The sequence below is a fragment of the Taudactylus pleione genome, unplaced genomic scaffold (assembly GCF_031769625.1).
Source record: "Taudactylus pleione unplaced genomic scaffold, aTauple2 ptg000068l, whole genome shotgun sequence".
Classification (NCBI taxonomy): Eukaryota; Metazoa; Chordata; class Amphibia; order Anura; family Myobatrachidae; genus Taudactylus; species Taudactylus pleione.
Genome location: NW_028284470.1, coordinates 2,321,661 through 2,338,129, shown reverse-complemented (window position 1 = coordinate 2,338,129; position 16,469 = coordinate 2,321,661). Strand labels below are relative to the sequence as shown.

Sequence of the window (16,469 nt, the reverse complement as noted above, 5' to 3'; positions counted from 1 at the left end):
TTGCATCCCGTGCAGAGGTTCCCAAACTCCGCCATTACAGTCCATGTTTTAAGGCTATCCATGCTTAAGTCCAGATGGTTACATCACATTGACTGAGGTGCTAGTTACGTCACCTGTGCTCAAGCATGGATACCCTTAAGTCATGGACTGTAATGGCAGAGTTTGGAAACCTCTGCACTAGTGTTTTGGCTGCATTAACTTTAAATATAGCGGATATTCTTTAAATAATCAATTATTAATATTTTTTTATTAGTGGCAGTAAAGCTATTCTTTTTTATTTCACTTTAACCGTTTCTATAATGTAACAAATTATAACCAAAAGTAAGAAATTAAATGTAATCAAAAGTAAAAAAAACTCTGCTTGATGCAGGGCCAGTACTATTGTAATGACTAGGAAATAAGGATCGGAAACGCCGACCGGCGGCCATCGATGTTCCGCGATCAGTTTTTGATCATCATCATCATCTGTGTGTTGGATTTCACCGATCCTGCAATGCAGGGTTGCAGGAATGCAGCGATCCGTTGCTGATGTATGGGGGCCTTTAGAGCGTGATACAGGTTAGGTGGGTTCTCTATTATACAGTTGTACTAAATGCTTTTGGTTTCTATTCTTTCTTAAAATATTTTAAATGGTTTTGTTCCCTTATGAAGAGTATAACTGGCTTTCCACTAGATTGCATCTACAGTAATATTTGATCAATTCATTAGGTCATCACTGGTTTCTAATTATTAATATTTACATGATTACTAGAATAGACTGCAAACATGTCTGCCTCAATTGGGCCTTCTATATGAGCACACAGGAAGATACTGTACACACCTGCTTACCAGATAGCTTGGCAAACTAGAAGTGCACCTACATGTATGGAGAGGCAGGAAAATCTGAAGAGGGGCAGCATGCGAATGTGTTATTATCACGTCCAACTTAAAGTTTTTTCTTTTCCATTTTTCTACTAATATACTGCATGATTTAGCCTACATGTAATAAAAAGTGGGGAAAAAACTGGTGCAAAAATTCAAGTGGGGAATGAGATAGATCCCCTTCCGTTTCTGTACGATGACGTCATCAGCCAGTGTCCAACATCATTCCCTACCATCCAAGTGGGCATAGAGGGGGAATATATTCATGTGGCGAGCAAAGCAAGCCATCGTGCCCGCAGCATGGCAAACCTGCAAGGGGCCGACTTTCTTATTTTTCTGGAAAGTGTGTGCAAGAACCTCCACTTCCGCCCTCACTCATGTCACTTCCAGGTACAGCTACTGAAGGGTTTTATACTCTTCCGTGAAAGTGGTCATGAGCCTAATTCTGCCTGGGAGCTGAGCAATCCGGAAGGGAAAGAGTTAACAGGTTGATCTAATGAGAACCATACCCTGATGGACTAAAACCTCAGTTTGCAGAAGGAAAGTTAATTCTGCAAGCCATCATTTCCGTGATGCTCAGATTCGAATCGCCAAACACAAAGCTAAGGTATACTAATTAATTACTACTACTGTATCGTAATAATTATGTATTGCTATCTATTTGCAAGGCAGTTTTGACAAATGTTTCTCATAAGGCATGCTTATTGTGGAGCCATTTGTTTAAGAATGCAATCTATTAACGTGCCTCGTGCCTCATTTATAATGTAAATAACTGAACGGATCTTATATAACGTTGATCATTAACAATGCAATGTTTATGCGCCATGAGAAATGTTACACATTCTGCCTATAACTTGTGATACGTTGGATTACTGTATTTGACCTTTTCTTTAAATGGAGCAGGCGAACGCTTTGAAAGTTAAATCGTCTTAAATTGACATTCACATGATTTTCCCTCTTCCTCCCTAACTTGTGATCTTCCAGCTAAGGAGCAGAGTCCCACCTCCCTTAAAACTGTGTGTGCAAAGCTGAACCTCCTTCACAGCCAAAGAGAAGCATTGTCCATCCACTACTGTGAATATATTTATCCTGGCTGGTTTAGAAGACATGACTCTCTCCAAGAATGTGAAGTATCAGGAACCTACAAAGCGCATTGCCAGCACCAGTATCCAACCCCATGCAAAGGACATGGATTACAGCAGCAGCCTGGATCAGATGGATGAAGAGGTCTTTCAGTCCATGGAGCCACCCAGAAGGTCCACTGGCAGGCTTATCATGCACAGCATGGCCATGTTCGGGAGAGAGTTCTGTTACGCGGTGGAAGCTGCCTTTGTGACGCCTGTCTTGCTCAGTGTGGGACTCCCTAAGAGTTTGTATAGTCTTGTCTGGCTCATCAGCCCCATCCTGGGTTTCATTCTCCAGCCAGTGGTAGGTTCTGCCAGTGATCACTGTCACTCGCGCTGGGGAAGGCGGAGGCCTTATATTCTATCTTTGGGGATATTGATGGTTCTGGGTATGACACTCTACCTCAATGGCGATACCGCAGTATCTGGTAAGTGCCTGTAATATTGCTTAGTTGTGTGTGGGTTTTAATAATAATAATTATTATTATTATTATATAAATGTGTGTGTATATATATATACAGTATATTCATTTTAACCATTTCTAATGCAAGGCGGCGATGGGGACTTTAACTAACTGTACATCTGTTAAAAGACCACTAATCCTACAACACAAGTTAAAGAAAAAAAAATAAAGTTACATCTAACATTCCCAAATTTATTCAAAAAAGGAGGCTGACGGCAGGTCCCTTTATTGGGGTTACTGTGCGGAAGTATACGGTGTATACTGTGTATAGGAAATACAACACACACACACAACTTCATTCCCCAAATATCTTCAGGTCTAATAAGCTCCCGAAGCTTGTATAACTATTTGTAGCCTTTACGGAGCTTGTAAGTTTAATATTTGACTATGGGGCATACGTATCAAGCCATTTTTTACATAAAATGATGCAGAAACGGCACTAATAGCACGATGCAGGAGATTTCACAGATATCTCCTGCAAAGTGCTAATTAGCACTTCAGATCGCAGTCCCCATTATTATCAATGGAGACTACGATCTGACCCCTATGTACTAAACTCCAAAAAGCAAAACTTTTCGGAGTTTAACACTGATAGTTTACACCATCTTCAGATGGTGTAAACTACTGTAAGCCTATGGGGCTTCAGGGGCAGGAGAGAGATATTCCGATATCACCCCTGGTCAGTGGCGGAAGCTGACGCTGTGCGCATGCGCAGTGTCGGCTTCCCCAGGGGAAGTCTTTCACTTCTTCTAAATGCCGGGGATATGACTCGTGGGGACACTGCAACCGCTGTCCCTGCAAGTTCTGCATAGCACTATACATAGCCGGGACATTTTTATTAAAAATTAAAATATCCCTGGAGAGTTAGGTACATAATAATCTTGGCAGTACCGCGATTATTAGTGCATAGACTAGAGAGAGATAAAGTGGAGTAACCCATAGCAACCAATCAGATTCTGCCATTTTATAGACTGTGCTAGACACATGACAGGTAGGAGCTGATTGGCTCCTCCTCCTCCTCGCATTGTGAACTCAGGCAATATCACAGGGATTTACTACAAATCCCTTGCAGGGATAGAACTTGCGAGAAAGCTCTGTCCCTGCGAATCCCCTCCGCACACTAGTCACGGTATTTTTGCCAAAAAATACCGTGACGAAGTGCCCCGCGCATGCGCCGACTGGCCGCTGTTGCTACCCCCCCCCCAGCGCTAAGCCTTGCCCCCACGATCGCGGACCCCCCCTTCTCCCCCCCGCGACCCCCCCTCTCCCTTAATTACACTTACCTGCATGATCCGGGCTGCGGTGATGTCTTCCATGTCTTCCGGTGAGGTGATATCCCATACTGCACTGGGACCCGATCACCGGGCCGCAGTGCAGCATGGGAGACCAGCTGACCGAAGGGGAGACATCACCGGAGCCCCGATCACCGGTCCCTGGAGTCAGGTGTTTATTTATTTTTTTACTTTTTTTTTACACTGTATCAGCGTCTGGTCTGTTTAGACCACACAGCTGATTACTGGGACCGGCTCTGGGCTCTGCATGTTAGAGCAGAGTAGGAGCCCGGTAACTGGGGGAGACCCTGGATAACGCCACCTCCGAGTGGTGTTATTATCACAGGGCTTTCCCCGGTATTTTTTTACAATGTATTTTTTAGTAACTTTGGTCGGATCACATTTCCCATTACAGTCATGGGAAATGTGATCTGATTACTAAAAATAAGTGATACTTAGGGGCTGGAGTAGAATTTTACGAATCCTACTCCAATTGCCCTGTAATAACTATAGGTGATACTAAAATAATGTGTAAAGGGTGTGAAAAGACCCTTTTTCACTTTATTTTAGTAAAAATAATGATAATAAATAGAGCCTAGGAGAGATAGAAAGTGGAGAGAGCTAAAGTACCAACCAGTCTGCTCCTGTCACTTTACAGGCTATGGGGTCTATGGCCCTCATTCAGAGGCAGTCGCAAGAAGCGAGCGCTCGTTCTAAATGAGAGCGGCTGCTTGTATTTTTAAGTGCTGCCTCCTGGTCACTAGCTAAGCTGTGGGTTACACATGGGCGCCACCCGTAGAGGGGCGGCACCCCTCCCCAGCATCCCGATTTCAGCGGGACAGAAGTGGCCCGCGGTTGGTCAAATCAGGAGGCTTGGTCCCCCACCGCTGCAGCTGTGCGGCGGCGCCAGACCCCCGGAGAGTGAATGGATGCCGCGCGCATGCGTGCAGCAACCATTCACTGACAGGAGAGGCTGGGGGAAGTCGAGCCAGTGACGGAGTGCTGGGCTTTACCCCCAGACTGATATTATTTGGAGGCATGCAATGCGGGCACGCCTCCAAATAACATCACATAGGGGGCGTGGCCTATGGTAATTAGACCATGCCCCAAATTCGGTTACATTGAGGTGTGTTCTCTATATTTATAGACTTTCCTCTGATATAATATTGGGCACTGAGATTCAGGGGTCTATTTACTAAGCAGTGTTAGGAGATAAAGTGAACGGAGGTAAGGTACCAGCCAATCAGCTCCTAACTGTCATTTTTCAAACACAGCCTGTGAGATGGCAGTTAGGAGCTGATTGGCTGGTACCTTACCTCTGTTCACTTTATCTCCTAACACTGCTTAGTAAATAGACCCCTAAATCTGTTACTGTTAAGTGATGTGCTGCACCTTCCCCGTGGTATGCTCTGTCTGCCATACAGTATATATAGACAGTGTTGCCAGATCATATAATGCAATGTGATGTCTCCTGTGCTGATATGCTGTATTCTGTCCCTTGGGACCCTCACCCTCTGCACATGTAAACTGCTTTGTAGTGACCTCTGCCCTAAAACATACATCATCTATGTGACTTCACCATACTTGGCTACTTTTGGAAAAGCATTTCAGGGAGAATGTGAAAGCAGCACCTATGAGCGCGGCGTAAAGTGGGCGTGTACTGCTACATCTGAGAGGCGTGTCATAAAATTTATTTAAATCCAATAGTAAACGAGCAACAAAGCAGTTAGTAAGATCTACTTGTTGATGGAAACACACTAATACTTCTCAGACAATACATGTAACCATTGGGATCATTGTGCCTTATAACCAATACAGGGAAATGATACTAATAATCCCACTTGAATGTATATATCTCTGTTTCTTCTTTTATATAACAGCTTCATAATGGGGGTAAGGTGCAATCTGGGAGATTACTAGACTCTTCAGGGAGTCAGGGAGATTGCTACTATTTCAGGGAGTCTCCCTGATAATCAGGGAGAGTTAGCAAGTATGGACTTCATACTGTATGTTGGCCTTGGGGTTTCTATACTCTTATATACTAAAATAAAAATAATCTATTTCCTAATGATATTCTTTGTTGTGTCCTATGATATGTTTGGCCTTTATTTTATTTTGGGGGGAAATGTATCAAGCCTTGGAGAGAGAAAGTGGAGAAGTTACCCAATGCAACCAATCCGCTTCTAGCTGTCATCTAGCACAATCTTTGAAATCACAGAAGCTGATTGGTTGCTTTCGGCAACTTCACTTTTATCTCTTACCAAGACTTGATATGTCTCCCCCAGACTGATACTAAATACACTCCCCAGTGATAGGTTCTGTCTTTTTATACACTGCACAATGGAGAATCATGTCCTACAGTATGCCTTCCCGATGTCTTTTTGTGTGTGCTCTCATGGCTTGTCTCTATGTCAGGGAGGTGTATGTTGGAAGTTATATTCAGCGCTTTACAGAGCATGTGTAATAGTTCACATCCAGCCCTGCACAGTGGAGCTTACAGTCTACATTTGCACTGTAACATGAACCTGTAGTTTGTTTCTTGCCTGTGGGATGATGCCAGAGAAATTCCATGTAAACACAGGAAGAACATGCACACTGCCTGGTGGGGGTACACCCTTAGGCCCTCATGCTACAAGCTTTTCACGGCATAGTCATTCTGACCATGATGATGTATGGAGCAGTCTGCCCTAAATACTTTATCCAGACCAGCGGCTCCTTTTCTGTTCTCCGGTTTTACGTTGCTGACAAAAGCCAACAGTACTGGTGTATACGCCAGGGGATGTGATTTGACTAGTTGATTAGCACTTTAAATTAGGGATGTGCAGGCTCGGATAGGTTCGAGTTTGCACGTGGAGTTCGGATTTTTCCCTCCAAAAAAACGGAACTCAGAAAGAGGCAAAACGTCATCTTGCACGGACGAACATCATCATTCCTGTACTTTTGTCCAGGAATGATGATGTTCGTCCGTGCAAGATGATGTTTTGCCTCTTTCTGAGTTCCATTTTTTTTGAAGGGAAAAATCCGAACTCCACGTGCAAACTCGAACCTATCCGAGCCTGCACATCCCTAATTTAAATATATATCCTATACATATAACAGGCTTACTGTGTTTGGACAGTGCTATTAATAATACTAAGTCACATGTAGCATACTGTATTTTTTAAGTAAAGATGCAAAAACCAAATCAAACAGGGTTGCATAAAATTTGATTTTTTTTAAAAAAAATTAAAAACCGATTTATTTGATTTAAATAGGTTTTTTATTAAAAAAAAAAATTTTCATAAATGTTTAAACATTTAAACCGTTTACTTAAAAATTTTTTTTTAGAAAAAATCCTATTTCAATCCCAAAAATCTGATTTAAATCAAATAAATCAGTTTTTGATTTTTTTTTTTTTTTAAATCCAATTTTATGCAACCCTGAAATCAAATAACTAAGTTAAATTAAACGCAAACATCCATTGTCTTCCCCTTGAAAAAAAAAAAGAAAATTAAAATAAATCAAATGGGTGTCAACTTTCCTGCCATAGACTGATTGCAAATAAACATGACATAATGTGACTCGGTTGCTGCTGCAACCACACTGTGACTACATTGAGTAATCGTATCAGAGGGTGGGATCTAAGTGCAATCAGCCAGTCAGGAGCGGCTACATGTCATCGTCGTCATCCGTGCGTGATGCACCTCCTGACGGGCGCATGTGCTTCTATGTTGTGGTCGGCGTGAGACCTGTATGCTTGAATGTGCCCAAGCTCGCACGCCCTGGCCACCCTGTGTTCCACCTCTCAAATAAAGGGGATGTGTATCAAGGCTTGGAGAGAGTGCGAGTGGAGAAGTTGCCCAAGACACCAGTCAGGGTCTGTCGTTTATGTAGCACAGTCTTTGAAATGACAGGAGCTGATTGGTTGGTACTTTTTCTCTCTCCAAGGCTTAGTACATTTCCCTTTTTAGTGTCTTGAGTGTAAATCGCATCCTAATACCCATTGCCGCTGGATGCACAGGAATCTTTTGTGCCCATCTGCAGTTTAAAAAAAATGCCCTTATGCCCCCAAAACTCTACGTCAGCCCCCTCTGTGTTGATAAACTTGGAAATCGCAAGAAAACTACTACTGCATATTTGATATGAAATTTGGCAAATGGGGCACATGGTTCTCTGTGTGTCCATTTACTCTGTATCATTTAATTACCCTCAAACTATTAAAAAATATTTTGTATCAGTCATTTGATTTATTTGTGCATAGGTATGGAAAAATAAAGGGAAAATAACGATTTATGAATGAGATTTATTTTCACAGTATAACTGTCCCTGTACTTCTATTCTTCAGCCATATTTAAGAACCGTGTCAGTGCCGAGAAGACGACTTGGGCTATAGTAATCACTATGCTGGGAGTCGTAGCTTTCGACTTTGCAGCGGATTTCATTGATGGGCCGATAAAAGCCTACCTGTTTGATGTGTGCTCACACCAAGACAAGGAGAGAGGACTTCATTACCATGCACTGCTGACTGGTAAGTACCCGCTCCAGCCCTCTCCCTTCTATGCTTCCTCCCATTCATTGCATGTTGGAAGGAATGAGCTGTAGTCATGTGCCCAGGTCACAAGAGCTCTCCTGGCATTTCACTCGTGACTGTATCAGTGCTGCAGAGGCTGAGGCTGGTTTTATATAGATCCCCGAACTGTGTATTGTTGTGAAATGGTAACCTACAGACCTGTCGCTTGTATATGATACAGCACATACAATGTAATTAATATATATTAAGTAATTTACATAAGATGTGTGTATATATATATATATATATATAAATTTGAATATAAAAGTAGTTTCCGTTTTTTTGGTATGTTAGTACTGTATATAGTTTTTGTTATGATTTACCATATCCAGCATTGTGACAAATCTCACCGATATGACTAAGGGTGCATACACACTAGGATGATATCGGCAGAATTTGGCCAAATCAGAACGCCAAATCGGGCATATTGTGCAGTGTGTATACCCAATTTGCGTGCTCTCGCGCACAGTCAATAACACGATGTCGCATGTGAGGCTGTACATATTAATGAAGGACGGAACAGTGATTGTTCCATCGTTCATTAAATCTTTTAAGTGTGTACCGGTAATCATGCGATGTCCAGGGTGAAGGCAAATAACCCTGAACATTGGCATGATTGCCGGTCGTTTAGGTGTGTACCCAGCCTAAGCGTTGATATACAATACAGATTTCTTCTCCTACATCTTGCCTGGCGTGAGTGAGCCGCCAGGTCCTGTGCTACTCTGCTAATGTCGGGCGTGTTTTTCCCCAAAATGCATCTTAAGGTGCATACACACTAGACGATATGCTCCCTGAGCGATATCGTCTAGTGTGTCCCCGGCAGGCTGTGCTCAATGTCGTTCATGACATTGAGCACAGCCGCTGAACGATATCATTAGCGATATCGGTCAGCGCCGGGCTCTCTCACCCATTCCCTGACATGCAGCAACCTGACGAGGTCGTCAGGTTGGCCTGCATGTCAGCCCGATGAACGAGGATGACGAACGACCCGCGGGAACGCGCGTCGTCGTCATCGTTCATCTTTTTTGTGTTAAAAATGGACGATAAAGTGGACGACTGAACGATAACGATATCGTTATCGTTCAGTCGTCCACTTTAATCGCCCAGTGTGTACGCACCATAAGTTGCAATGTGTTGTGACTAGGACACTCCGGCAGATTGTGCTGATTAATGTGATATGTGACACTTGTATATCTATAAGTCACCTATAGGTTTTATTACTCCCACTTCACTTACTTGATTAATTAAAGACACAGACAAGTCTAAATGTTTATTAATTGCTATTCCTTCTAAACCATATGAAATAACGACACGGACAACTGAGTAAATTTGCAAAAAGGGAGGTCTCAGCCAAATTTATTAATCAAATTAAATTATTGATTGAATTATTGAATATTACTTCACCTATTAGCAATGGTGGCGAAAGGCAGTGCACCTCGGCTGAGCTGTATGAGTACATTATTAAATAACCGCTGCGGGTCGAAATCCCACCCCTTGTGCACAACCGACCTGAGTAGAACCAGTTCCCCCTAAATGGCCCAGTACTGGTCCCTCCATGAGATGGTGACCTGGTCCCCCCTTTTAAGGTAGTGACCGACTCGCCGTTCGCATAGGAGTAACCGTAAATCAAGCCCTATTAGCTGCCTAAAGCACAGCCTTCCGCCACGTACGGGTCCAAGACCAAGTACCGCCACCAGAAGCTAACCAACTCCCCCTACCTAATGAATTGAGATAAGAGCCTTAACAAACAGCTCCAAACCCTCACCAGTCAAATGCACGCCATCCTGTAAATAAAAATCCACCTCCTCAAATCTAATGCGGGGGTGCTTAATAACACGCCCACCTATGCCTAACACAAAACGAGAAACAGCTGCATTAAGCTTCCTTCTGACCCTATCCAAAGCGGCCCCACTTTGCTCCCCCCTCCAAAACATACGGGGTATCATCTCTGACCAAACTAACAAGACTCGTGGCCAGCGGTCCGCTATAATCTGAAAATCCTTCTTGATCGCATTTATCAAATCAATGCCCTTGCAACTGCCAAGGTCATTGCCCCCTTAATGGACCACTAAACAATCGGGGATCCCCCACTTCTCTTCTGACTGCCACAGCAGATCCAACAAACCATTCATTCGCATGCCTCTCACTTCAATCCATCTATCCGCAAATGGTGCTTCAGCGGCCAAAAAGTGCCTGCTGGCCCAAAAGACATAAGAATGGCCGATAAACCACACCCGACTTGAAACCTCCAAAACACCTGTAATATTAAAATATCTAAACATTAGTATTGTAAAGTAAATAACATAACATGTCAAGGAAGGGGTAACAGGCTGTTTGGGTGACCCAAATGAAGCTGAAAAAGACAAAAACCTCCTATATCTATTTAATTGTGAGGGTAAAACTTGAAAAGCATTTCACTCCCCAGTGTTATACTGCGAGAAGCTTAAGGCGTTGGGTTTCCCAAAAAGCAACACGCAAGGAGCACTAATCTCTATGCAATCCCCTCCTCTAATATATCCTTTGTAAGCAGCAGAGCGCCAACGACCTAGTTGTTTTATCTCTGAAATAGAAGCTCCTGATTGCGCTGCACATGTCGCTGCCCCTATGCGAAAGGAATGCGTCCCACAATAATCTAGCGGCAAATCCAGCGCAACTAAACATTTCTTAAAAACGCTAGTGAATTGAAATCGGGATAAAGGGGACAAGTCCTCATGGACTAACCACTGCACCCTCCCTTTTGGACGCTGTAACAAGAAACTCCTAGCTAATGTCACTGGACAATGTCAGGGTCCTGATACGAAGGGACGAAGAGATACGAAGAGATCCAGCACCTCTACCCAATTGATCGGTTTTTGACCTCTGAATTCTAACCAAGACCAGATCTGTCTGTACTACTATATTGGCAGCAAGTAGCCCGGAATCAATCGATCTTTTACTAGATGCTGTCAACTCGCCTACCCTGAGAGCCCCAAAAAATGCCAAAGAAAGAGCTACATTAAATAGAACCACTTCATAAGGCCCGACACAATACCTGACACTGCCATGACCAGATTCTTTAGTAATTTGATATCAATTGACCTGCGCAAATCACCCACTTGAACTTGCTCCTTTGCCCATCCTTTCATGGCTTTACTAAGGACGAAGGATTTGCTGGGATCACTAAGGCCTAACATTTTAGAAAAATAAGAAATCCCTGCCAGTGATGCTGCCATAGCAGCTTTGGAACGGCCCTTTTCATGCCCATCCCATACAAACTCCAAAATTACCTCCTGCGACGGCTTACCTCCACCTCTTGAAGCCAAAAACACTTGCCAGTCATTCCAGGCTGCAGAATAAGATCTCATCGTACCTGGAGCCAAAGCCTTCATCGCTAGACCTTTTATGCCGACCTGATAACCTGCCAGATGTGATCAGGGCAAGTTAAACCAACTCTGCAAGCTAACGATGCTAAGGATCTAAACCTATCCCATTGAAAATGGGACAGCACATCTGCTATGCCGTTATCAACGCCTGGAACATGGCGAGCGGTGAACTCTATTTCCAGTTAAGCAAAGCAACACCTCAATAAGCGCAAAGCCGGAGGGCAGTCCGTTTTTTGGTTATTGATGGCCTGCACTATGCCCAAGTTATCACACCAGAAAACAATACGCCTATTGCTGAGCCTAGAAATCCAAAGCTCGACTGCCACAACAATCGGAAAGAGTTCTGAAAGTAACATGTTGGCTGTCAAACCCTCCGTCTTCCAAAAATCAGGCCAAGCCGCCGCGCACCATTCACCATCTAAATACGCCCTGAAACCTACTGAGCCGCAAGCGTCAGTATATAACTGGGGCACACTGTTAGTAACTGACTGCGGCAGTCATATGCGTACCCCATTGAAAGTCTGCAAAAAAGACAACCAAACTCGCAAGTCCTCTCTCATCTCTACTGACAATCGAATGAAATGGTGAGGTTTCTTAATGCCTGCAGTAGCCCGTTCCAACCTACGGCAAAAAACCCTCCCCATCGGTATAACCCTGTATTCAAAATTCAATAAACCTAACAAAGATTGCATTTGCTTCAGTGAAACTTTTTTAGCCGAGACAAAGGACACCAACAACTGCTGCAATCTGCAAACTTTATCTTCCGGCAGCCTACAAAGCCCCAAGACCGTGTCTATCTCGATACCTAAATAGGATAACCGGCTAGTTGGCCCCTCCGTTTTCTCCTTAGCTATGGAGACTCCCATAACCGCAAAAAGTGCTTTCACTGAAAAAAGGTCACTGCACACTGCGGAATCAGCCGGCCCCACCAACAGGAAGTCATCTAAATAGTGTGCCACTCCCAACTACCGCGTGCCCGCTTGAATGCACCACTTTAAAAAGGAACTAAAACATTCAGAAAAGGAACAAGATATGGAACATCCCATCGCAAGGGTGGATCGGGAACTTAAAGTGGCCCTGGAAAAAATTCTCAAAGAGTGGCCTCATTCAAATTTGGCGCTCCAAAACAATCATAAGTTGTGCTAGCAAACAGCCAACTTCACAGCCATACAATATAGAGAGTAGCTTTGTGTCTGCCATACAGCACAAACAGCATCCCAGCCAAGGGCTACAGTAGGTGCAGAGTGTGCTACAGGCTATAGGCACCCTCTCCCTGCACTGAGTAAAACGCCATCTCCTGGGCCCCGGCTTTTCTATTCTCACCAGAGTGCTGCTGTAGGACATCTAGGCCCAGAGCTGATCTAACTCTAGCCATCTCTAGCTGCTGCCTGCATGCATTGTGATGTCACAGTGCAGGTCACAGCCCTATATAAAGGATGCCCAGCTACTGGCAGCCATTTTGTGGTCACATTTTGTCCTACATTGATACGCTCTGAGTAGTTCCTATTTTATGTAGGCGACTTTGGATAACGACTACAGATATGAACTTTGGATTATATCTCCTAATAAGGTCCTGAACAGCAACATTTTTAGAAAAAGAATCTGAATAACATCTTAAGGTAAGGACTTTATAATAAATTTTGGCCTGTCACCCTTACCCCTCCCTCCATTTTACCAGCGGTTTTAAATTTAGAAACAATGGATAAAGCAAATTATTTATCTGATATGACACTGCATGACTCAAGATAGATACACACTTGTCCAAGAGGATTCAACTCCAGGCCAGGCCATTAACACAATCCTACTGGAGACCTGGATGCAGATTCAACATCCAGTATATGCCTACACACCTGTCCAGTATATAGCTACACACCTGTCCAGTATATAGCTACACACCTGTCCAGTATATAGCTACACACCTGTCCAGTATATAGCTACACACCTGTCCAGTTGTGCAGCAAATCTCAGACTGTAGGTACAGAGAATGGGGCAGCTATGGGGCCCAGGCGGCCTTTGAGTGTTGCTGCAGGGCATTTGCTGCCACTGGCCCAGTCGTCTCTGCCTCCATCTCTCTCCATTAACTGCTTTATTAGTGAATCATAGCCTTCTTATATACCATGCTGTTCCATAAACATTTAGGATTAGGGAGACTATATAATTGTTTTTTATATATATTTTACATATAAAATGCTTACTATATGCTAATTACAATTTATTTAATCCTGCATGTCAGCTAAGTAGGTACAGTAGATATTAGGTCATTTACAATCAAAATTTGCCCAGTGTGAAGGGCTTTGGAAATGTTGCTATTGGGCCCCCATAGGTTATGCTTGTGATCCCAGTAAACATCTTACAGTACAAAGAGCATCTCAATCTTGGTTACCACCATAAAGTACATAGATCATTCCAGGGGCTGGCACACATTATATTGAGCATCCTTGTGACAATACAGCACAAACAGCTACCACCATACAGCAAAGGCTATATCCCATCATCACCATACAGCATCCCAGTGACTGCCATCATGTACAGACAGCACTCCATGGAATGTCATACAGTACATTGAGCATCAAGGTGATGCCATACAGTACATCATAATGGGAGATCACCATATTTGAGTGACCCTTGTTGCCCAATTACTGTTGCATGTTGAACAAAACAAATTCAATACATCTACCAGTGAAGCCTACAACCAATCCGCCCTGCTGTTTAGGTGCTCATAGTTATTCTAGTCTACATCAGTATTTTAAGTCATTGTTTCCTATAGTTTAGTAAAATTAGTCAGTATTTTGATTTAATTATTTATTATATAGAGGTATGTTTTCTCATAACCTGCCACTAGTTATAGTTAGTATTCTGCAGACTAGAGTACGAGAATGACAAATTATGTATCCCTGAGTTGCTTTAATCACAATTGTATTTTGATTGCTGGCATTGTAAATAACGTGTGTCTGTTATTTTGATAACGGGATCTTCATATGTTCAGTGTGTCTGGACGATTATGTAATATTTCCCTCACCACATTTATGAGACAGGAGGAGTCAATTAAATGATGAGGAGGGGAGGTCTTGTTGACTGCGACCCACTCTGCTAATCCCCAGAGGTGAATCTTCAAGCTCATTGGCAACCGAGTAGACAGGACTTTCCTCTCTGTGAGGGAGCTTCCCAGCTGCTGGATTTGGTTTGTTTTTTTTCCTTCTGTCAGCAGGGCCAGATTAACAATGGGGCTAAGGCCTCCACATAAAAATAGGCCAATCATCATAGCAGCATGATGGTGATCAGCTGCATCAAATAGTCGGCCATAAATCTCAACTATTAAAATGGTTTTTCTATTTTTTTCACAGAATTCTGCAACTTTTCTCTTTTTATGTATTTAGGAAGACAGTGGGGCTGAGAGTGTAGGGGGTGGCCACACCCACACAGCACTGGCCACACCCACACAGCACTGGTCACACCCACACAGCACTGGCCACACCCACACAGCACTGGCCACACCCACACAGCACTGGTCACACCCACACAGCACTGGCTACACCCACAACACTGGTCACACCCACACAACACTGGTCATAGATTCTACCCTTCTCAATATAAGCCATTGTACATTTACAGCCCCAGCCCCATGTAGCCCTTAATGCAACTATGCCTGTCATCCATGGTTAGGAGAAGCAAGGCTGCTTATTCTTCAAAGGGGTCAGGACAAGTGGAGGAATTTCAGCTGGGAGGCAGAGACATTTGCACAGTACACAGTAACATACCTCCCAACATTTAGAGGTGGCAAGGAGGGCGGTGCTTACGGAAAACGGGGCGGAGCCTTGCGGCTTCCCCCGTTTTCGTCACTTTGGGGGCATGCCCATCTCTCCTAGATGCTGGGCAGCCCCCAGGATCTCCCTACACAAGAGAAGAGATGCAGTGCGCATGCGCACGGCATCTGTTCTCCTCCTGCACACCCTCTGCTCTGCTATGCAGATTCTTAAACACTTTGTCATACTGCCGCCATACATTGGCCCTGGCTGACACATACATGCCATGAATCATATGCATATATTTCAAAATGTTCCCATACTCGCCAGGACGGGTTTCCGCATAACAAGCCGCGAACACATACATGCCCGACAGCCGCTGGTGGAGGGGGGGGGGGCATCATCAGGGGAGGGGGTTGGAATGCTGGCTGCGGGCCTCCTGAAAAACTAACTGACTGCTGCGTAAACTGAGATGGGGCCATGTGAAAGCCGGCAGGCTGCTGAAAGTGCTGCACATGCGCCTGTGACATGAGTGGGAGGAGGGACGAACAAGGGCTGCTGCTGTTGCTGCAAAACAGTCACCATGGGAGGGCCAAACTGGTGTTGCGGCGCACCTGTAAAATAAGGTGACCAGCCTAAACCCGCGTTTGGTAAATAATGCAGTGGGGGGGCGGGAATGATTGGATTAGGTGCTGGTAGTGCTGTGGCCCCCGGCATCGCCGACCGCCACCCAACCCCGCTCCGCGCCGGTGAACTGCCCAGATGATAACTGAGCGGAGAGGGAGACCGCAGCGCACCAGGGCTATGGAGCGGAGATGCTCTTGACAAGTTGAAGCCAGTAAAGGGAGAACCCACGGCCCGCGAGGTCCTGGGTGGATACAAAATGGCAGCTGGGGACATGTGTGCCGAGGAAAACCCGGCTCCTGGATGCCCCGGCAGGTCTAAAATGGCGGCCGCGGGAGGGGCCGGGCGACCGAGCCGAGCATGGCCCGGCCTGCGGGAATGTGACCCGCGAAGCGGGGTCAGGCGTGCCCGCGACCGCACGCAGGAGCCAGGCCTGTAAGGCAGATGGTGAGGGAGCTGGCCCCGCTGTGA

At 44.6% G+C, this 16,469-nt stretch overlaps 1 protein-coding gene across 1 annotated transcript in view; it reads left to right on the top strand.

Moving 5' to 3' along the window:
- The first annotated feature begins 1,919 nt into the window (after window positions 1-1,919).
- The window catches only part of SLC45A2 (solute carrier family 45 member 2), a 115,175-nt gene continuing 100,625 nt past the window's right edge, over window positions 1,920-16,469 (top strand). The window contains exons 1-2 of the mRNA XM_088466971.1: window positions 1,920-2,413; window positions 8,045-8,227. Coding sequence (XP_088323097.1) covers window positions 1,969-2,413; window positions 8,045-8,227 — 628 coding nt within the window. The 5' untranslated portion in view covers window positions 1,920-1,968. The remainder of the gene's footprint in view (window positions 2,414-8,044; window positions 8,228-16,469) is intronic.